Raw genomic sequence first — 23,026 nt, 5'->3', positions numbered from 1 at the left:
GGTTTCTTCTTTCATTATTTTCTATCGCTGTATCTTGTTATGATTCCTTTCATAAAATCATTAATTTGTAATGCCACATTTCTTTACATACTGGCAATATCCACTGTTTTCTCCAGTACTCTATTACCTTTACAAGTTTAGAGTGCATGTGTTTAATAGATGTTCAATAATTTTTAATGTAAATGGTAAGTAAAACAAAAAAAAAGTCCCAGTCATAAGTGGGCAGCCAGATAAATTTTCATAAAATGAGCACATCCATATAACCAGCACAAAAATGATCCAACACTAAGATTAAGAACTCCAGAATTGGCCTCTTCAAATGACAATCTCCTGATCCTCAAGGGTAATCTGAATGTCTAACATTGCAGGTTAGTGATTTTTTGTTTTCACTGAATTTTACTTGAATGATATCATAAAATATAGACCCTTTGTGTATGGTTGTGAGATTCATTCAGGTTGTCATGTGTATTTAGGTGCAGTGTGTTCATTTTCATCACTCGAGAGCAGTAATATTTGAGATGTAGTCTGTGGATCACTGCTGGTCCGCACCCTGTTTGCCACTGATCTGCAGTGTCATGAGTGCAGAAGGTGTGAGCATTTAGGAACTTTTCCAGTTTGACATTGTAATATTGCACTATACAAGAATTTCATTCTGAAAGCAAGGGCAAAAAATCTGATCCTTCACCAATTTGGTTAAGAAAGCACTGCTAAATACAATGAATATATCACAATTTATTTATCCATCCTACTCTTGATGGGCACTTGGATTGTTTCCAGTTTGGGACTACATTGAAGAGTACTGCTGTGAATGTACTTTCTTACATTTCATTTGCTGCATCACAGGTCATATACATATGTCAGACTTCAGAATATACTGCCAAATAGTGTTTCAAAGTGTTTATACCAATTTATACTCTCACTAGTTGTTCTACGGTTGTGTCAACACTTGGTATTGTCAGTCTTTTAAAATTCAGTCATTCTTGTGGGTGTGCAGTGGTCTCATAGTTTTATTATGCATTTCCCTGATAACTAAGGAGTTTTCATGTAACTACTGGTCATTTGGATAGCTCTTTTGTGAAGTGCCTGTTCAAGCCTTTTGACTATTTTCCTACTGGGTTGACTGACTTTATTTGTATGGATTTGTATAGATTTTAATGTATTTGGGATACAATCCTTTATTTATAGATGTGTTGCAAATATCTTCTCCCATTTGGTGGCCTGCTTTTTTTACTTTCTTCTCTTGATGAGTTCATTTTAATGAAGACCAATTTGTCAACTTTTGCTTTAAGATTTGGTTTTTATTTTGTCCTATTTTAGAAATCTTTGCTACTTAAGAAATGTTTGACTTGTTTAGGATAAAGTCATGAATATAATCTGTTTTCTTCTAAAAGCTTTATTATTTTACCTTTTTTAATATTAAGGTCCTTATCCATCTCAAATTAATGTTCTATGTATGGTATAAGGTAGGGACTTAAATTTGTTTTTCCGGATGCCTGGGTGGCACAGTCGGTTAAGCGTCCGACTTCAGCTCAGGTCATGATCACACAGTCTGTGAGTTCAAGCCCCGCATTAGGCTCTGTGCTGACAGCGCAGAGTCTGGAGCCTGCTTCAGATTCTGTCTCCCTCTCTCTCTCTGCCCCTCCCCCACTCATGCTCTGTCTCTCTCAAAAATAAATAAACATTAAAAATAAAATAAAATAAAATAAATTCGTTTTTCTTCCATACAGCCTTTCAATTGATCCAGGGCAATTTATTAAAAAGCCCACTTTCCCCCCACTGCACTTCAGTGTTACCTGTATCATAAATCAGTTGACTATATATGTGTAGGTTTATTTCGAGACTCTTTATTCTATTCCATTAGTCTATGTCTCAATAAATATTGGTTAAATGAGTGTTATCATTAAGAAGTCTTATTTAACAAAGGTTAGAATGGATACTATACTATTAGTCTGCTATGTGACTTTCTGTAAGTAATTTAAACACTCTGATCTTTCATGTCTCCATGTGTTAAATGTAGTTAATGCTGCTGTATCACAAGGATGCTGGAAAGATTAAATATAACTGTTCTTTATAAAACATTATACAAATACAGTTTATATAACTATAATTTACTTGCTTCATCTTAATTTTGGTATCTTTAAGACATCAATATTCTCTCCTCTGAAATCATATTATCTCCAAAGATTGAGAAGAAAAAAGTCACCAAGGACAAAGGGAGGAGGAACAGAGAGAAAGCAAATAGGCTTGTTGTGATAGTGGAAATCAAAATGAGATAACAACACTCAATTAAAAGGTAGATAAAAACTCAGAAAATTCTTTGGGATCTCTATACAGGCTTCACTTCTTAATTACAGATTCTACTATGGTCCTGTTGCTTTTTCCTTCTGTGCAAACTGTGGAAGATCTCACTTTTATTTGGTAAAGGTGTCAGTTTCCTCACATCTTTTCATTCAAAGTGTCAACTGATGTAAACAATGCCTGAGAAAGTCTGAAGGGAGAATACTGCTCACCAACCAGTCCTGATCTGGTATTGTTACCCCAGGATAGTTCTAATTTTCTTCAAGAAGGTTTAGGAAACCTGTCCTGTGAAAATTTAATTTCAATCCTATAAAAAGTGAAACAGACACTCAGACACAGACACACACATACACACATGCACACATATAAATGTATGCATGCTTACCTAGAAATACAGCTGTATCTCAGGTAGCATTTTATCCTATGTTTTACCCTATTCCTTTTGCTTACCTCTACCATGGTTATTTGTCCTACTAAACTGTGTATATTTAAAAATCTCTGTCTCTTTACAGGTAAAGATTATGTATTTTACCTCTGCATCTTTTGCATCTAACATGGTGATGGGCATAAAATAATCAATGCTTTTTTGAATTAATTTGCAAGGGGAGATATAAATGTTATAAAATAGATAGTGTTAACTCTAAAAAGGCTAGAAATTACTACTGTAAATAATGTTATTAAATGTTTTAGACTTCTAGAGAATTTTCTAAAAGCTTTGAAAATTTAAAAGGTACCATATATTTTTCCTCCCTCCCTGCTAACTTTGGGCTTTTTCTCCTATGTATTTCTGTATATCACATTTTATTTTTCATTAAACAAAAATTTGCTGAAAGTCTACTCTGTACTGGGTATGTTGCTAGCAGAAAGACTATCCCAGGGAGGTCAGACATACCCTCAAAGATCTAGAACATATGGCATTTGAAACATCTCTGCATTACTGAGGTGATTCTTTCCTGTTTTTAAACATATAGAAAATATAGAGAAGAATAGAATGTAACAAACAGTCGTATATTTATCTGTGTTTATGTGTCTGATTTTCCTGTTAATCTTTTAGTTCTTTGAAGGCAGTGATGATTTCTTAATCTTGCATCTTTGTATACCCAACATAGAATTTGGCACATACCGGGCACTCAATGTCTACTCAAAAATGATTCAGCAAAAAAACCAACAACCCCAAAACAAACAAACAAACAAACAAACAAACAAACATGACATAGCTTGAAGCTTTTTAAATTAATATTATGTCCTTTTCCCATATTTCCTTTAAAAGTCTCTAAAATAATCATGGAACTAACCTCTTCTATGACAGTGTGACATTCCCAATTAACTTCTATGGACATTCACTGTTTTCTGTCACTCTAATACATCCTTTGACTACACAGATAGTGGTACTACTTCCCTGCTTGCACTTGGGTGTCTGGCTCTAACATGTTTGTTGGTCCTTATGTTTTCTCATTACATTGCACTGATGACCTGGGAAGCAGTGCAGAGGGAAAGTGTGCTAAGTAAGGGATTTCCAGAATAACATGCTTTCCTCCAACAAAGAGATTTAGCAAAAGTGTTAAAGCAGGAGGAAGACAAGACCATTTCATTTAACTTTTCTAGAACTGACTTCAGGTCCTGCTAAAGGAGTCTTTTGACCTCTTAAACATACTATCTTTAGGAAAGGGAGAGAATGAGAAAGGGAGGGAAAGAGGAAGGAAGTGAGGAAGACAGATGGACACCGTGTGGAAATAAGGCCAACTACTGAATAGAAAGGAATCTTCAGATTCCTGATGGTATCGGCAGGCAGGGAGGCAGGCAGGAATTTAACACATGAACCTAAAATGAACAAATGGCACTAATCTGCTAAACCTCAAGAAAAACCTAGTCATTAATTTTCTGTTTTTAATGAATTGTAAGTGAACAGTGATAGAAATACCTACTAAAACAGTTAAAACCAAAACCAAACATCTGTATTTTCTCTAACGGTTGAGCTGTGGTCATAAAGATCTTTAAAGGTGCAATCCCCAGGGTTTGGAAAGGTATTAACTAGCACTAATCTTCTGAAGGTCAATTTGACAATACATATTAACAACCCTTAGGGTTTTAAAAAAAATCCTTTGACCCAACAATTTTAGGAATTTATCTACAAAATTTTACAATAAGAAAATTCACTGTGTTACTATTTACAATAGTAAACAACTGCAAACAATCTAAATGCCTACACATAGGGAATTTGTTAAAGGTTGATAAATCCTTATGAAGGAATACTCAAGTATAAATATACCTATTAAATATAAAATTACTTATGAAGGGTATTCCTTCATAAGGATTTATCAATCTTTAACAGGAAAATAAACTGGTACATTATTTTTTGGTTGCAGAACTCTTTTTATCCCCAAATGATATCTAGTTATAACCTAAATTTATTTTAAAAAATTGTTTTTAATTTTTTTCATTTTATTTAGAGAGAGAGAGAGAGAGACAGCACGAGTGGGGAAGAGGAGCAGAGGGAGGGAGAGAGAGAGAGAGAGGGAGAAAGAGAGAAAGAGAGAGAGAGAGAATCCTAAGCAGACTCCACACTGAGCGTGGGGCTTGATCTCACAACCCTGGGATCATGACCTGAGTGCTCAACCAACTGTGCCACCCAGGCGCCCTTCAACCTAAATTTAAATAGAAAAAAACAACAGCGACAATCAAAGATACTCTTTTGAAAGTGAGGGTGGGGAACCTGGAACACTGTCCACTCATCACCAGAGGCTACCCCTAGGAACTTTATGGCTTCAGGGAACATTTTGAAAACTACTACTCTTCAAGAACATTTACTGAGGAAAAAAAGATTATAAAATTACTGCATTTTTGTAAAAAGAAATTATACATGTTTATATTTATATATTCTACAATGAAGAATAGTTAGAAAGATACACATCAAAACACAAACAGTGCTTATCTTTGAGTGGTAAGCTTATAGGTGATTTGTACTTATTGCTCATATGCAATTTTCCTCTAGATCTACTGCAATGAGCATGCATTTTGATTAAAAGAAAATAATATTAGTTATTTTTAACATTGTATTTTAAAATTGGATTCTTCTATAAAAAGTAAGTTTTTATTATCCCTTTATTTCAGTTGGTATTTAAAGTACTAACAATTCTTTAGGTGCTTGCTCAATTGGAGAAAGATGCCATGCATCTGACAATCAAGTAATTATTAAAATCCAGGTAAATGGGGGCACCTGGGTTGCTCAGTCGGTTAAGTGTCCAACTCTTGATCTCGGCTCAGGTCACGACCTCACAGATCAAGCCTCGTGTCAGGCTCTGTGCTGACAGTGCAGAGTCTGCTTGGGATTCTCTCTTCCTCTCTCTCTGCCCCTCCCCCACATATCTCTCAAAATAAATAAATAAACTTTAAAAAAAATCTAAGTAAATGGACTCTTATTGGCAAGTTTCTCTGCAACTTTATTATAGACTTTCTTTATGCTAAGTTGTGGGTACCTCCCTAAAAGGTGCTCTATGTTCTGATTTCAGGGAAACATCCATCTCCCCAATCTTCAAACAGCTTTATCATTCTCAGTCTTCCTATCTCAGGAGACACCTTCATGGTCTTCTCTGTGCTAAGTATTTTCAATCATGAACGCACTGTTTCTCTCCTAGCACTTAACACAATTTGAATTATATATTTGTTTACTTACTACCTGTCTCACCAACAAAACTGAAGGCAGAGACTAGGTCTATTATTTGCCAACATATTACACATGCCAGCATGATACCCTGTAATTGGCCATAAATATTTATTGACTAACTGAATGATTGACTAAATGTTTGCTAAAATTTGAATTTGGAGACCCACAGAGATTCAACTGGTTTAAAAATAACCTTTCCCACACTCCCGCCTAAATGGGTTGGCAAGATCCTACTTTCACTACTGTTTAAATTTCTGATAACTTCAGTAATAGCCCAGACTAACATTAACTGGGCACATTTTATAACGGCTTCATCTACTGAACCACAACTCACAAGAAGCCCTTCATCTGCTGAGAAGCCTGCTTCAGGACTACTGATCCTTTCTCATTTATCTTTCGGAAAATAAACTTTCTATGCCACAGAATGAGTATTTGCTGCTTTAAATCTCTAAGGCTTCTTCCAGCCCCACTATTGCTTCTAACTGAAGCACACTCATGAGGGCGAATCTCAATTTACTGATACATGTCACATGTCATTCCATACATATACTGATAAGCAGTCATTGACTTGTACACCCTTTTGTTGGGAATCTGAACAGTGTGAACTACTATTTTGGGCACAATTTAAATAACAGGGCCTCCCAACAATGAAAAACCAACAGTCTCAGAAGAGCTCTTGCAACTAAATGGAGAACTTAAAAACACCAAAACAAACAGTGTAAGAAAAATAACCATAGAAGGTACCAAATAAGCATAGAGACATAATATTTTAAATACTTCCAAATATTTGGTTTCAAAGCATAAATGGAGCATGTGGGCTTTCCACATGTTTTCCTGCCAAGTCTCAGGAAAAACTGACCATACTACAGTCATCTAAAACAGCTGTTAGGACTGATCTTCAAATATTTGGTTTCAAAATATAGACCTATTTGCACTTGAAAACTCAGATGCCTGCATTCTCCCACTATAGCACTGCACTGAGATAATCTTCTCAAAGTAGGTTGCTGGCAAAAACAGATCTGTATTCATGGTGAGAAATGTTTCAAATGGACACAGCAACATGTTAGCCCTAGGTCCTAAAGTCAATTGTCAGAAAAGATAATTTGCTCTGGCATCAACTTACTGCATTTCTTTCTTCTTTTCTTTTCTTTCTTTTTAAAGCAGGGGCTCAATTTCACTCATTATTTAAGGTTAAATAGGGTAAACGTGAAATGTTGAGATTCTAGAAGCAAGGAAAAAAGTTTGTCTACTTCATTTACAATTGTCTTCTTCCTTAAATTAACTTTCTTGTTTAGCATATTGTTCTTGTGGGTACTTAGATATAAACTATCAAATCTGCCTCACTTTTGGGCTGCTGTATGGTCCAAGCCACAGAAAAGGATCTTAGTCTAGAAAAAAACCTTTCTCACACATTAGTGTAATTACATTTGTTTTCTAGGACTGTGTACAAGCCTGGATATCTAGTTGTAGTCCTACATTTCTGATAGTTATCTAATACTATAACACTCTAGGAGATTGGGATGATAGGTGATACAGCATCTTTTACTCTACTGAGCAGACATCAATTCTGATTGATCAGTTTTAACTGGCCTGATTATCTTATCTTTTCTTCAAGATGGCAGTCATCATAAATGCCTGTAACTTTATGAAATACATTGTTTTATTTCCCTTCAAATATTATCATTTAAACCTTATTCCTCAAAAAGGCATTAAAAAAAAGACATGTGATGGTACAACTCAGAAAAGGAACTATATTTGGCATCTTACAAAATAATAATCCATATTAACTATATTGTAATTAAATTTTTTTAAATCTATAAAAAACAAGTAAAATAAAATATTTGTTTTTTCATCTTCATCCTATTTTTCTAGTAAGTGTTACACAAATGTCAACTAAAACCTTACAGGCAGCTCTAGGGATGCCCCGGACCAATTAAATAATAGGTAGATAAGAATATTCTTCTCAACCTTACCTCTTTATGTGCCTTCCAACTGTCTACTGTCACATTGAAGAGAGCTTTGAGGGCCTCGATGGCACAGTCTGTCTCCTGAGGTGAGAGAGGAGGTCCATTACGGTCTATGGCCGATTCATACTCATCGGTCCACTTGATGCTAAAGGCACTTTCCAAGATCTGGGTTAGCAGCGCTAGTCCCTGAAGCTCATAGCGCAATTGTGACCTGATGTCGGTGTGCAAAAGTGACAGGAGGAAGAGCAAGCGCAAGTCAAAGCATTTAATGTCACTGATAAACTTTCGGTCCTTGCACTTTCTCAGGAGGTTACAGAGCTTTGCAGCAAGGTTAAGTTCCAGGCTGAGCTGCTGTGCCATTTGACTGTTGAACACTATGTTACACAGACATTTTAATGACTCCACAATAACTGGGAACTCGGACACCTTCTCCAAAGAATCATCCGACTCATTTAGCTTGGCTAGTCGCAGCAGTATCTGCATATTTTCCTTGGTTGTTACAGGAACTAAAACTTTTTTGTCTCTGGAGAGAATGCGGAGAACTTCCAGGCAAGACACTTGACATGTTGTTGGGATGTCCTTTACAAGGACTTTAAATATACCTTCACAGAGTTTCTGAAAAACAGGAATGAGTATGAAAAGTCATTATTTGGCTTAAATGATTTAAAACAGAATACTTCTCTACCAATGTATGTAATAGCAGTCAGGTTCTGGCTAGAAAAGATTTTTACTTTAAAAAACATTTTTTTTTACATTTATTTATTTTTGAGAGACAGAGAGACAGAGCACAAGTGGGGGAGGGGCAGAGAGAGAAGGAGACACAGAATCTGAAGCAGGCTCCAGGCTCTGAGCCGTCAGCACAGAGCCCGACGCGGGGCTCGAACTCACCAGCTGTTGAGATCATGACCTGAGCCGAAGTCGGACGCTCAACTGACTGAGCCACCAGGCGCCTCGATTTTTAATTTTTTAAGTCACAGAATGTTAGAAGTGAAAGAGACCTTAGGGGCGCCTGGGTGGCTTCGGCTCAGGTCATGATCTCAACGGCTGGTGAGTTCGAGCCCCGCGTCGGGCTCTGTGCTGACGGCTCAGAGCCTGGAGCCCGCTTCGGATTCTGTGTCTCCTTCTCTCTCTGTCCCTCCCCCACTTGTCCTCTGTCTCTGTCTCTCTCTCCCTCTCTCAAAAATAAACATTCAAAAAAAAAATTAAAAAAAAAATTAAAAAAAAAAAAAGAGACCTTATATTTGCTGCACTTCTTTCACTTACAGATATGGAAATTGAAGGCTAGAGAGACTGAATTAGTTGTACAGGGCCAGAGTGAATCGGTCAAGTTTTATATAGCTTTGTTCTCAACAGATTTTTAATATCAGACTACATATAATACCAGGATAGAAGGCAATTAGTCTGAATCATAGCTGATGGACCCAGAGTACATATTATCTATCTTGCATTTTTTGAAAAATAATTATTCCTGTCATTGCTAAATTTAAGAACCACTGTTCATCTCTCAAAATTCAATGTCTAGCTTTCTTCTCCATAAACTGCAGGTCTGGGTCTCTCAAGCTCATGTCTTATATGTGGAACAAGTAGGTATAACTATTTTACTACTGACCATTTCTGTACCTGTTGCATTTTATAAAAACAACAGCACCAACTAGGACTGATGTAAGATTTTACAAAGTTTGTATCAACCTAGCATCAGACTTTAACTCTTTAAAAAGAGGCTATTCATGGGTCAAGCATTATGATCTTGGCAGGAATCCCAAGCTGTGTGTACCTTCTCAGGTACATCCTAGTAGTACAGCTATGGCAATGTCAACTTTAAATGTACAGTTGACCCTTGAACAACATGGATCTGAACTGCACAGGTCCACTTATACATGGATCTTTTTCAATAAATACAGTATAGTACTATAAATGTATTTTCTCTTCCTTGTGATTTTAACACTTTTCTCTGGCTTACTTTACTGTAAAAGTATAAATCCAATAATACATAACATACAAAATATGCGTTAATTGACTGTTGAGGTTATTTGTAAGGCTTCTGGTCAACAGTAGGCTCTTAGTAAGTTAAATTTCTGGAGAGTCAGAAATTATACACAGAATTAAAAAAAAAGTTTTTTTTTTTAACATTTATTTATTTTTGAGAGACAGAACACAAGCAGGGAGGGGCAGAGAGAGAGGGAGACACAGAATCCAAAGCAGGCTCTAGGCTCTGAGCTGTCAGCACAAAGTCCGACGTGGGGCTCAAACCCACAAGCCGTGAGATCATGACCCCGAACTGAGCTCGGACGCTTCACCAACTGAGCCACCCAGGTGCCCCATATACACAGAATTTTTTTTGACTGTGCAGGGGGTTGGCACCCATAACCCCCACGTTGTTCAAGGGTCAACTGTACTATTTTCTCTAGATGGAGGTGGGAAGGAAATTAACTTGACAAGCTGAAAAAAATTTGATAATAATGTCAATTCTACCTGCCATCCCTGATGACTAGAAAGGACTTTCATTTAATGTCTTACTATCATCATTAAAGCACTTAAAAATTTTTTTTGAAGTTTATTTATTTATTTTGAGAGAGTGAGCGAGCAGGGGAGGGGCAGAGAGAGAGGGAGAGAAAGAATCCCAAGCAGGCTCTGTGCTGTCAGCACAGAGCCTGATGTAGGGCTCAAATTTATGAACCATGAGATCATGATCTGAGCCGAAACCAAGAGTCAGATGCTTAGCCAATGGACTGAGACATCCAGGCGCCCCAAAGCATTTTGTTTTAAAATGAACGTAAGTTTGGGCAGTGGGGATAAGTGTAATGTGCCCATTATAAAAATACAAAAAACAAGGCAATTTTTCTCTAATTTCTGATCTTTCATATCCAAGATAAAAAACAAAACAAAAAAACCAAAACAAAACCAATTCAACATACTGTTTCCTATGTGGTATATTTCTGGGGGTGAAGTCAGATAATCTTTGCACCCACATAACTTTATTCAAGAGAGAACTCATCTACATTCCTGTTTAAGAAACACATAATAAATAAGGTATTATAAAAAATTATATATGTGAATTTGGAGTTCTACATATCTAGTAAAATAGACATCTTTACCTCCTAACCTTCTAAACCAAAAATAACAACAGCAACAAAAAAATCCCCCCCAAATCTATAGACAATATGATTCCTTTCTTGCTCTACCTTCAGACTCAAGAAAGAAAAAGAACAAAGTATGAATACAAATAGGAAGAGACAAAGCTATAGATCAAATGGACTAGAACACTGGGACATAAAAAGGCTACATGAAAGAAATTAGAAAGCCTACAAAATTTATAGTTAAAAACTACTTCTGGGGCACCTGAGTAGCTCAGTCAGTCTGACTGAGTCAGTCTGACTTCAGCTCAGCTCATGATCTCATGGTTTGTGAATCTGAGCCCTGCATCAGGCTCTCTGCAGTCAGCAGAGCCCTCTTCAAATCCTCTGTCACCCTCTCTCCTTGCTCCTCTCCTGTTCATGCTCTTTCAAAAATAAACAAACATTAAAAAAAAAAAAAAAAGACTTCATTTACAGGTTTCCTGGAGATCAACTGGCAACCAAAGACAAGAGTTCTAATTTTAAAGCACAGTTTTTGGTTATATTTGTTCTTAAATATGCCATTTCTCATTATAGACATGCCTCACGTAATGACTGTTAGGTGGCTTTTTATTATAATCATAATGTATCTTGAAAATCAAGCCACTTTTTGGATCATGACTCTTTCTTCTCTGCCTTTTTTTTTTACTATAATTCAAAAAATAAAATCAAAGACCTACCCAAAATACAACAAAAGTGATATTTTATAAACACACCTATTGCTGTACTCAATATAATCATTTCTATTCAGAGAATATTATGAAGACCAAATTAATAAATCAGGTATATTTGGATGAATCAGAAAAATTTTGCTTTGGGGGCACATGGATGGCTCAGTTGGTTAAGCATCTGACTTTGGCTCAGGTCATGATCTCTCAGCCTGTGAGTTAGACCATGTCGGGCTCTGTGCTGACAGCTCAGAGCCTGGAGCCTGCTTCTGATTTTGTGTCTCCCTCTCTCTCTCCACCCTTCCCCACTCATGCGCGCTCTCTCTCTCTCTCTCTCTCTCTCTCAAAATAAATAAACATTAAAAAAAAAGAAAAAAAAAATTTTCTTTGCATATGTACACCAAGCTAGAGAATTGAAGAGGGAGCATTCTTTACACTTTCTCCATCTGTTGAGTGCATGCACTCCTTCTGTGTTTCAAAGATGCTCTTGTATTTCACCTTTATTTTGCCCGAACAGTATTTTTCTATGCTGTGACTATTTTTTTTCAGTTGATTTTATGCTTCCTAAAACATGCTCTGCTCTCTTCAAACACTTTCTATAGCCCCTTGATGCCCACAGGACATATCTGGAATGAGCCTAGTGATCCTTTTCCTACTGCTCTGTCACAGACACTCCCCGCTTTTTCTCAAGTGCTCCAAAATGACTCCCAGTCCCTTGACATCTGTCTTGAGCTCCTTCCCTGCTGTTCCTTCTGTGGCATGAAAGGACATGTTACCATGCCCTCTAGTCAGGAGCCCCCTCTTTTTCTCAGCTTTAGTTTGAAGACTGAGGGGTCTATAAGCTTCCCTAGTCACTCCTTCTTTTGATATTTGTGCTTCCAACAAGATCTTAATTTTTGCTTTTGTATAGAGTAAGTTATTGGAGCATCTCACTCCTTCTCCAGGCTCCTAGAGAATAGGCCATGTTTTCTGTAGCCCTGTGGCTGGATCAGGTGTGCTATACCTATTTTTAAGTGCAAGATAACCACAAATATCTAACCTTAAAACTACTACTACCTGACTCTCCAGCATCTTCCAAAGAATGACTCCTTTGTATTCCTCCTCCACCAGCCACCACTTACTATCAAGTCTTCTCTTCCTCTTTTTGCAGGTACAATAAACTGTCATTATATTAGAGGTTAGGTATAGACTATTTTTATTTACTATTTTATTTACTTTCAAAATTGTTTTCATTGTTCAACTGATATATATTTTTCAATCTCAAATTATTTTGGTACCTTAGATAATTACAAAACACAATTTTTTTTTCTATCAAAATTAATGGAAATATTTTCTGATTTAAAACTTTCACTTAGAGTTTGGGTTCTCGGTAACGAATGAAAGTCAGAAAGCAAAGTTGAGGTATGCTTACAAAATATAATTACTAAGAATCAAAGAGTCTGAGAAAAAGCCCTTTTAAAATGCTTACTAGCTTAGCAAGTCATGGCTATTTCTATAAAGTTACACTGTGGACGCAGGAGCAGACACTCAAGAGTAAGATCCCAAATAGTTCCCCAATGTTACTATCAGTACCGCCAAAAAATTTTAGTAATTTGCTCCTGAACTGAAATCCCAAAGTCTACTACAGCAATGGTTGTCAAACTTCATCATGGATCATAATCAGCTAAAGGGATTGTTAAAATACATTGTTATACTTCACCCTCAGAGGTTCTGATTCAGTTGGTCTTGAGTGAGGTTCCAAAATTGGGACTTTTAACAAGTTCCTAGTTGCTGCTGCCAATTCAGAAGCTACACTCTGTGAACCACTGAACTATGGTTAACAATGGACTGACACAACTTGGATGTTAGAGGACTGGGGTTAAGTGAGAGCAATGGACCAGATAAGCATAGAAAAGTAGGCTGAGTTGAAAGCCATTAATACAAATACCTTAACTTCTCTTTGATTATCCTCAAGATGAATAGGGTGTCACTGTCTGGTCACATTACCTTTCTTATCTTAAATATTAAAAACTACTCTTAAAAAACTGAGAACAAACTGAGGGTTGATGGGGGGTGGGAGGGAGGGGAGGATGGGTGATGGGTACTGAGGAGGGCACCTTTTGGGATGAGCACTGGATGTTGTATGGAAACCAATTTGACAATAAACTTCATATATTGAAAAAATAAATAAATAAAATAAAATAAATTAATTAAAAAAAAAAACAACTACTCCACATGTGAAATATATTACTTGTTTAAGGTCAATGGTCCTGGGCTTGAAACTTGTTCAACTTACCATGGACTCTAGAACCACAGCAGTACTGTGATGAAGGCAAAGGTTCTGGATTTAAACTCCTTGTATTCAAACCTTGGCTCTTCTACCATCTTCTAACAGTGTGACTGTGGCAACTTACTTGGCCTCTCTGGGCCTCATTTACTGTAAGAGCTAAATGATATCCCACATGTATAGCTCTTAGAATAGTGCCTAGAATGTGTAAGTATTCAGTATAGGTTTATATATTATTATAAAATAAAATCTCAGAGTCCTCAGTTTAGCAATTAAGATCTCCAACCTACTTTTTCAGGCTTCTCTTTCATACTGTGCTTCTATCAAACCCTCCTCTTTAGCTATATTCCTATCCAAATTATCTCACACTGAGCTCTTCTGCTTTCTTACTGCTTCCCCTCTACATGCATCAGTTCTTCTTCCTCTTTGACTATTCAAGTTTTAACCATTCTTCAAAGCTAACCTCAGAATTCACTTTTAAGAAAAATATTTATTTTGAGTGAGAGAGAGAGAGAAAGTGAGAGAGAGAGAGAAAGTGAGAGAGAGAGAGAGAGCGTGCACACACATGAGCAGGGAGAGGGGCAGAGAGAGAGAGGGAAAGAATACGGAGCAGCAGGCTCCACACTGTCAGCACAGAGCCCACCCTGGGGCTTGATCTCACGAACCGAACTGTCAGATCATGACCGAAGCAGAAATAAAGAATTCACGCTTAACTGACAGAGCCACCCAGGTGCTGCTAATATTCACTTTTGATATAAAATTTCTCCTAACCACTTCAGCTCCCAACATTCTTTCTCTCCAAGGAATACCCAAACCATATCTTATAGCAATCATTTGGTGCTCTGTACATTCTTCCTGTTACTACTAAAAGCTCTCTGATGGCAGAAAGGACACTTTTTTTTTTTCAAGACAGAAGAAAATATAAATTGTAGTGGTTTCTGAATTAGAGTTGGGTATATTACTAGGCTTTGCTGCTGTGTAATTCAGACATGCTATTTAACTTCTTTGAGCCTCACTGTCCCATGTGTAAAAAGGGAATAGTATCATCTATATCTCATAGGGCTATTGTGAAATAGACTCTGGGACATAATAAGTACTCTGTAAATGGTGATTATTATTATTCATATTCTTCATAATCCTTGTAGCCCTCAGTAGAGCAACTAGCACACAAGTTAGCACCCAAAATATAAACTGATTAGATTAAGTTCTTCAAATCTAAAGGATTAGTAGAAGTCTATTAATGTTATCTGGACACTTCTCCTTTCTAAGAAGGAAAGAGAAGTAGTAAAGGCTATTCGTGTGATTGGACTAGTAAGATGGTTTGTCTCATTGGGTAAAAATGTCTCTTTATATGAGCAGAACTTAGATGTCTTCATATGAAGTTCTTTTTTTCTGAAGAGGTTAAATAACTTAAATATATATGTTCTTTAAAATGTAAAATGCACCAGGGAGCCTGGATGGCTCAGTTGGTTAAGTGTCTAACTTCAGCTCAGATTATGATCTCATGGTTCGTGGGTTCAAACCCCACATCGGGCTCTGTGCTGACAGCTCAGAGCCTGGAGCCTGCTTTGGATTCTGTGTCTCCCTCTCTCTCTGCTCCTCCCCTGGTCATGCTCTGTCTCTCAAAAATAAATAAATGTTAAAAAAAAAAAAAAGGGAAAAAAAAGAAAATGTAAAACATACCAAACTATTAAAGAAAATAGAAAAACAGTCATAATTACACCAGCTAATGTGTGTGTGTATAATTTTTTAATTTCTTTTTGAGAAAGTGAGCGAGCACAAGCTGGGTAGGGGCCATGCCCAGCATGGAGCCCGATGCAGGACTCACAACTGTGTGATGATGACCTGAGCTGAAATTAAGACTTGGACATTTAACTGACTGAGCCACCCAGGCACCCCTAGCGGGTATATTTTATAATGCAGGAGACAGAAGTATTTATTCTTAGTCAATCTACTTGATTATCAGTAACATATGCATATTACTTTAACACAGAATTATAATCATAACGTGTATATATTTTGTTTCCTGACTTTTTAATTTTTAATTTAATTATTAGCATTTTTCCACATTGCTACAGAATCCTTATATAAATAATTTTAAATAGATGCAGTTATATTAAATGACTTCTGTTCTCAGTAAGCCTCTACCATGAAATATAGCAGAATCCAGAAAGAGCAGTGGACTTATTAGCATCAAAAGGAGTGGTTTCATAATGGGTGGTTTTGTAAGTGTACAAAAAACTTCTTATATATGTTCTTCAATGTAAGAAATGCTCACTAGACACTTACCTAAACTATTGTCTAAGGACACTTAACTAAGAAGTAGAAGGCCAGGACTTAATCCAGATTATCTGACTCCAATGTGATTTCCACTTCATGTCAATGATTGTACCACAGCGTTCTCTCATTTATTAAAAATATGATCTTGAGTATGTCACTCTATTTGGCCTCTTTCTTCATCTATATCATGCATTAAGAGTTCCTAAGGCAACCTTCTTCCAGCTCCAGGATGATAAGCTCTTCACTATGAATCTGTAAAACTAAGATCAGCTTTGGCTTTTGCTATGAAGTAAGCAGAACATGCTATAAAGCATAGATGAACATTCAAATGATCTATCATGATTTATATACTATTTTAAAAGGTGATTTCTAAAAATATTAAGAAATTAAAAGTCAAATTTTATACATAAAAAAGAGTCTTTGCTCAAAATACAGACAAAATAGGGGGTACCTGAGTGGCTCAGTCAGTTAAGCATCCAACTTCAGCTCAGGTCATGATCTCACAGTTTGTGAGTTTGAGCCCCACATTGGGTTCTGTGCTGACAGCTCAGAGCCCGGAGCCCACTTTGGATTGTCTCCTCTCTTTGCCCCTCCCCAACTCACACTCTGTCTCTCTCTCTCTCAAGAATAAATAAACATTTAAAAAATTAAAAAAAAAATACAGACATAATAGTTTCCTATACTCTGGCAACCCGACATATAAGTGCTACTCAAACGTGTCTACAGATTGATGCCAGTTCACAAACTGTAACTGGACTGCATTGAGATAGGTACACAAACTGAAAATAGGTATAAAAAAATTGAGTTTGCATTTAGAAACATTTATAGTAATCCGACTTTGCTGTGACTATTAAAGGATGTGGTTATCTCTTTTAATGTTTCATTTTTATTGTATTTTATGGAAGCACTGGTCTACTGCAAATTAGGGAAAAATTAACAAACAAACAAAAACCTTGGCCCTTCACCATAAGGAATTTAAGGAGCACTGTTCTAGAGAATGCATTTTATACTGTATAAATTTTCTTGAACTATATAACAAAAGTAGTAAAACTAACTCAGATCCCATGGTAATGAGGGACTGTCTCATAAACATGCTTATCTAAGATTTAGTTTAATTGCTGAACACTATATTGAAAAACTATTATCAGTGTCCACCAAAATCCATTCTCCCCTTCAGATATAGTAACAGAAGTGTGGCAAGACCTACGAATGCCTACCTATGACACATTCCTCACCTGCTCTGAGGCCATATGACCATATGACTCAGCTCTTGCCAATGGAATGTACGTGAACACGTTGCAAGCCATTTCTGGGTTTGGGTCTTTAAGACAGTGAGCATTCTTTCTCTACTTTCTTGTCCTATTCTGTAGCCCAGAACTTGGAAGTGGCAGCCCAGTATATGCTAGGACAATGCTGAGATAGTGAAGCATGACTTGGAAACTCAGAAGGAAAACAGGGCAACTGAATAAATTTACAGAGCAGAGTTATTCACCTACCTAACCAGATCGGATCACCTCAGAACTATCACTTGAAAAGGTAATAAAACACCAATATTCCTCAAACCACTTCTATCTTGGGGTCCCTTTGTTGCATCAGGTTAGCTTTAAATTTAAATAAAATGCACCTTTGAAATACAATGTCTCATCAATATCTCATACAGAACCTCTTATGCCAGCATTCCATAAGTAACAAAAGTTATATTTCACCTAAATGACGAAGCAACTACTCTCTATAACTAATACTAAAAGTTAGTCCAAGTTAGCCTAGTTGTGCTATGGCTGGTTTATATATTCATTTGTTTACCTATTCATTCATTCATTCATTCATTCAAGAAGACACCAAGTATCTAATAAATCCAAGGTAAAATCCTTGGTACTGGGTAGCCAATAGCAAGCTTCTAAGCAAATTAAAATCGAATGCGGGAGCATTTACAAAGAAATACAAGCCATGGATTAGTGTGATAAGTGCTCTGATAGGTCTAAGCCAGAAGTTTTCAGCCTTAGCACTACTGACCTTTTGGACTACATAATTCTCTCAGGATATGTATAAGAAATTTAATAGCATCATTGGCCCCCACCCACTAGATACCAGTAACACCCCCTCACTACCACTACCTAATACAGCAATCAAAAGTGTCTCTATGACTACAGATGCTGGCAAGGATGTGGAGAAACAGGAACCCTCTTGCACTGTTGGTGGGAATGCAAACTGGTGCAGCCACTCTGAAAAACAGTGTGGAGGTTCCTCAAAAAATTAAAAATAGATCTACCCTATGACCCAGCAATAGCACTGCTAGAAATTTACCCAAGGAATACAGGAGTGCTGATGCATAGGGGTACTTGTACCCCAATGTTTATAGCGGTGCTTTCAACAATAGCCAAAATATGGAAAGAGCCTAAATGTCCATCAACTGATGAATGGATAAAGAAGATGTGGTTTGGGGCACCTGGGTGGCTCAGTCGATTAAGCAGCTGACTTCGGCTCAGGTCATGATCTCGCGGTCCATGAGTTCGAGCCCCGCGTTGGGCTCTGTGCTGACAGCTCACAGCCTGGAGCCTGTTTCGGATTCTGTGTCTCCCTCTCTCTGACCCTCCCCTGTTCATGCTCTGTCTCTCTCTGTCTCAAAAATAAATTAAAAAAAAAAAAAAAACTTTAAAAAAAAATTAAAAAAAAAAAAGAAGATGTGGTTTATATATACAATGGAATACTACTTGGCAATGAGAAAGAATGAAATCCTGCCATTTGCAGCAACGTGGACGGAACTGGAGGGTATTATGCTGAGTGAAATAAGTCAGGCAGAGAAAGACAGATACCATATGTTTTCACTCATATGTGGATCTTGAGAAACTTAACAGAAGACCATGGGGGAAGGGAAGGGAGAAAAAGAAAAGTTATAAACAGAGAGGGAGGGAGGCAAACCATAAAAGACTCTTAAATACAGAGAACAAACTGAGGGTTGATGGGGAATAGGGGAGAGGGGAAAGTGGGTGATGGGCAATGAGGAGGACACTTGTTGGGATGAGCATTGGGTGTTGTATGGAAGCCAATTTGACAATTATATATATATATATATATATATATATATATATATATACACACACACACACACATATGTATATATATATGTATATATACACACACACATACACACACACACACATATATATATACATATATAAAGTGTCTCCAGAAACTGCCAAATGTCTCTTGGGGAATAAAATCACTTCCCAGTGAGAATCACTGATTTAAGTGTAAAAAACTATGGTAATACAAATCTAAGGCACCTAATCCAACTTATGGGAGGGATACAGACCAACTCAGGGAAAGATTTCTTAAGGAAGTGACATCTAAGGCGAGATGTGAAATGTACACATTCAATTTCCATTCAATCATTTAACAGTACTTGAATGCCCACTATATTCAAGGCACTGTGTAATGTGAGAGGTGTACAGTGGTGAGCAAAACAAACATTATTCTATTATGTGTTATGGGGATGACAGTCTAACGGGGAACACAAACAAAAAATTAAAGTGTTATAAGAGAAATGAACAGGATGGTATGATAGAAAATCACTGGAGAAAGGATCCATTTTAAAGTGGTATTTAAGCCAAGTTCTGATGGTGAGAAGGTGCTAAATGTGCAAAGAAAGAGCACTGCTGGCAGAGTCTGGTGTGTTTAAGGTCTTGAAAGCCAGGGTGGGTGATGTTAGTGGCAGTGCTCTGAGATGTAACTGGAGAATAACCTGGCACCAGACCACGTGGAGGTTTACAGTCCATGATAAGGAGATTAGACTTTAAATGCTATGAAAAGTCACTAAAGGAGTTTAAGCAAAGGAGACATACAACCCAATTAAAACTTTTTAGAAAATCACACTGCCTGGGGCATCTGGGGGGCTCAGTCAGTTAGGTGTCAGACTTTGGCTCCGGTCATGATCTCACCAGTCGAGGGTTCGAGCCCCACATCAGGTCTCTCTGCTGTCAGCGCCGAGCCTGCTTGGGATCCTCTGTCCCCCTCTCTCCCTGCCCCTCCCCAGCTCGTTCTCTCTTTCAAAAATAAACATAAGAAGAAAAAAGAAAAGAAAACCACACTGGCTGCTGTGTGGAAAATGGATTGGAAGGGAACAAATACAGCTTCAACTAGAATGGAAGCAGCAGAGAGAGAGAAAGGTAGATGGATTTGATATGTATTTTTGACAAACAGGTTTTGGGGAAAATTATGTATAGACACATTAAGTTTGCAATGCCCACAGAGATGTCAAGTACAAAGTTGAATATGTGGCTGAAGCCCTAAGCAGCCATCAGGGCTACATCTTCTCTATGAGTAAAGGTGCTTGGAGCTATAGGAATAGATTGCCTACAGTAAAATACATAGAAAATAGAAGGAAGATGATAGAGCCATGAAAAATGCCACCACTTAGAGGCTGGGAGGAGGAGAACTTGATAAAAGAGATTAAGAGTTACAGCTGGAAGCAAGAGGAAATTTAGGAGTGTGGTGCTCTGGAAGACAATACAGGAAAGAAAATATTTTATAGAGGGAGTAGTCAACTGTTTCCAATGCTGATGAAAGATCAAGTAGTATAAGGATTTGGCAATGCTAGATCACCAGTGACCTTGATAAAAGCAGTTTCTACATAGTATTTGGGAAATGAGAATGTGCAGACAGACGTACATACCTTTCAAGATGTGACTATAAAGAAACAGAGATATCAGGGAAATACAAATCAAAACCACACTCAGATATCACCTCACGCCAGTCAGAGTGGCCAAAATGAACAAATCAGGAGACTATAGATGCTGGAGAGGATGTGGAGAAACGGGAACCCTCTTGCACTGTTGGTGGGAATGCAAATTGGTGCAGCCACTCTGGAAAGCAGTGTGGAGATTCCTCAGAAAATTAAAACTAGACCTACCCTATGACCCAGCAATAGCACTGCTAGGAATTTATCCAAGGGATACAGGAGTACTGATGCCTAGGGGCACTTGTACCCCAATGTTTATAGCAGCACTCTCAACAATAGCCAAATTATGGAAAGAGCCTAAATGTCCATCAACTGATGAATGGATAAAGAAATTGTGGTTTATATACACAATGGAATACTACGTGGCAATGAGAAAGAATGAAATATGGCCTTTTGTAGCAACGTGGATGGAACTGGAGAGTGTGATGCTAAGTGAAATAAGCCATACAGAGAAAGACAGATACCATATGGTTTCACTCTTATGTGGATCCTGAGAAACTTAACAGAAACCCATGGGGGAGGGGAAGGAAAAAAAAAAAAAAGAGGTTAGAGTGGGAGGGAGCCAAAGCATAAGAGACTGTTAAAAACTGAGAACAAACTGAGGGTTGATGGGGGGTGGGAGGGAGGGGAGGGTGGGTGATGGGTATTGAGGAGGGCACCTTTTGGGATGAGCACTGGGTGTTGTATGGAAACCAATTTGACAATAAATTTCATATATTAAAAAAAAAAAAGAAACAGAAATTGAATGGTAATAAGAGCAACTATAAGATAAAGAGAGGTCGTTTATTTTTTTCTTTTTTTTTTTTTAAAGAGAGGATATACTAGTCCATGTCTGTATGATGAAGAGAATAAAGAGTTGGAATTAATCCAGAAGGAAATGGGGAACTTATTACAAGGTATTAAGCAGGGGGATGACATTAGATTGTGCTTTGAAATTATCATTCTGCTATAAACATTGGGGTACAAGGGCCCCTATGCATCAGCACTCCTGTATCCCTTGGATAAATTCCTAGCAGTGCTATTGCTGGGTCATAGGGTAGGTCTAGTTTTAATTTTTTGAGGAACCTCTACACTGTTTTCCAGAGTGGCTGCACCAGTTTGCATTCCCACCAACAGTGCAAGAGGGTTCCCGTTTCTCTACATCCTCTCCAGCATCTATAGTCTCCTGATTTGTTCATTTTAGCCACTCTGACTGGGGTGAGGCGATATCTGAGTGTGGTTTTGATTTGTATTTCTCTGATGAGGAGTGATGTTGAGCATCTTTTCATGTACCTGTTGGCCATCTGGATGTCTACTTTAGAGAAGTGTCTATTCATGTTTTCTGCCCATTTCTTCACTGGATTATTTGTTTTTCGGGTGTGGAGTTTGGTGAGCTCTTTATAGATTTTGGATACTAGCCCTTTGTCTGATATGTCATTTGCAAATATCTTTTCCCATTCTATTGGTTGCCTTTTAGTTTTGTTGACTATTTCCTTTGCTGTGCAGAAGCTTTGTACCCCAATGTTTATAGCAGCACTCTCAACAATGGCCAAATTATGGAAAGAGCCTAAATGGCCATCAACTGATGAATGGATAAAGAAATTGTGGTTTACACACACAATGGAATACTACATGGCAATGAGAAAGAATGAAATATGGCCTTTTGTAGCAACGTGGATGGAACTGGAGAGTGTTATGCTAAGTGAAATAAGTCATACAGAGAAAGACAGATACCATATGTTTCACTCTTATGTGGATCCTGAGAAACTTAACAGAAGTCCATGGGGGAGGGGAAGAAAAAAAAGAGGTTAATAAGAGACTGTTAAAAACTGAGAACAAACTGAGGGTTGATGGGGGGTGGGAGGGAGGGGAGGGTGGGTGATGGGTATTGAGGAGGGCACCTTTTGGGATGAGCACTGGGTGTTGTATGGAAACCAATTTGACAATAAATTTCATATTAAAAAAAAGAAATTATCATTCTGATGGTAACATGGAGAATGCACAAGAAATGGGACAGAACCAGAAAAAGTTAATGAGATGAGAAATGATGGTT

At 37.5% G+C, this 23,026-nt stretch overlaps 1 protein-coding gene across 6 annotated transcripts in view; it reads right to left on the bottom strand.

Moving 5' to 3' along the window:
* Positions 1-23,026, bottom strand: part of RIC8B (RIC8 guanine nucleotide exchange factor B) — a 104,531-nt gene that overhangs the window by 54,480 nt on the left and 27,025 nt on the right. For all 6 annotated transcript variants that reach the window (XR_013556666.1, XR_013556667.1, XR_013556668.2 and 3 more), the window contains exon 3: positions 7,936-8,544. Coding sequence is in view for 3 of the 6 variants with exons in the window: in XM_078449518.1 (XP_078305644.1) it covers positions 7,936-8,544 (609 nt within the window). In the remaining 3 variants the exon portion in view is untranslated. The remainder of the gene's footprint in view (positions 1-7,935; positions 8,545-23,026) is intronic.

Source organism: Panthera onca, chromosome B4, assembly GCF_046562875.1.
Source record: "Panthera onca isolate mPanOnc1 chromosome B4, mPanOnc1 haplotype 2, whole genome shotgun sequence".
NCBI lineage: Eukaryota > Metazoa > Chordata > Mammalia > Carnivora > Felidae > Panthera > Panthera onca.
The sequence above is the reverse complement of the archived record's forward strand: the minus strand, read 5'-3'. Positions and strand labels throughout refer to the sequence as shown.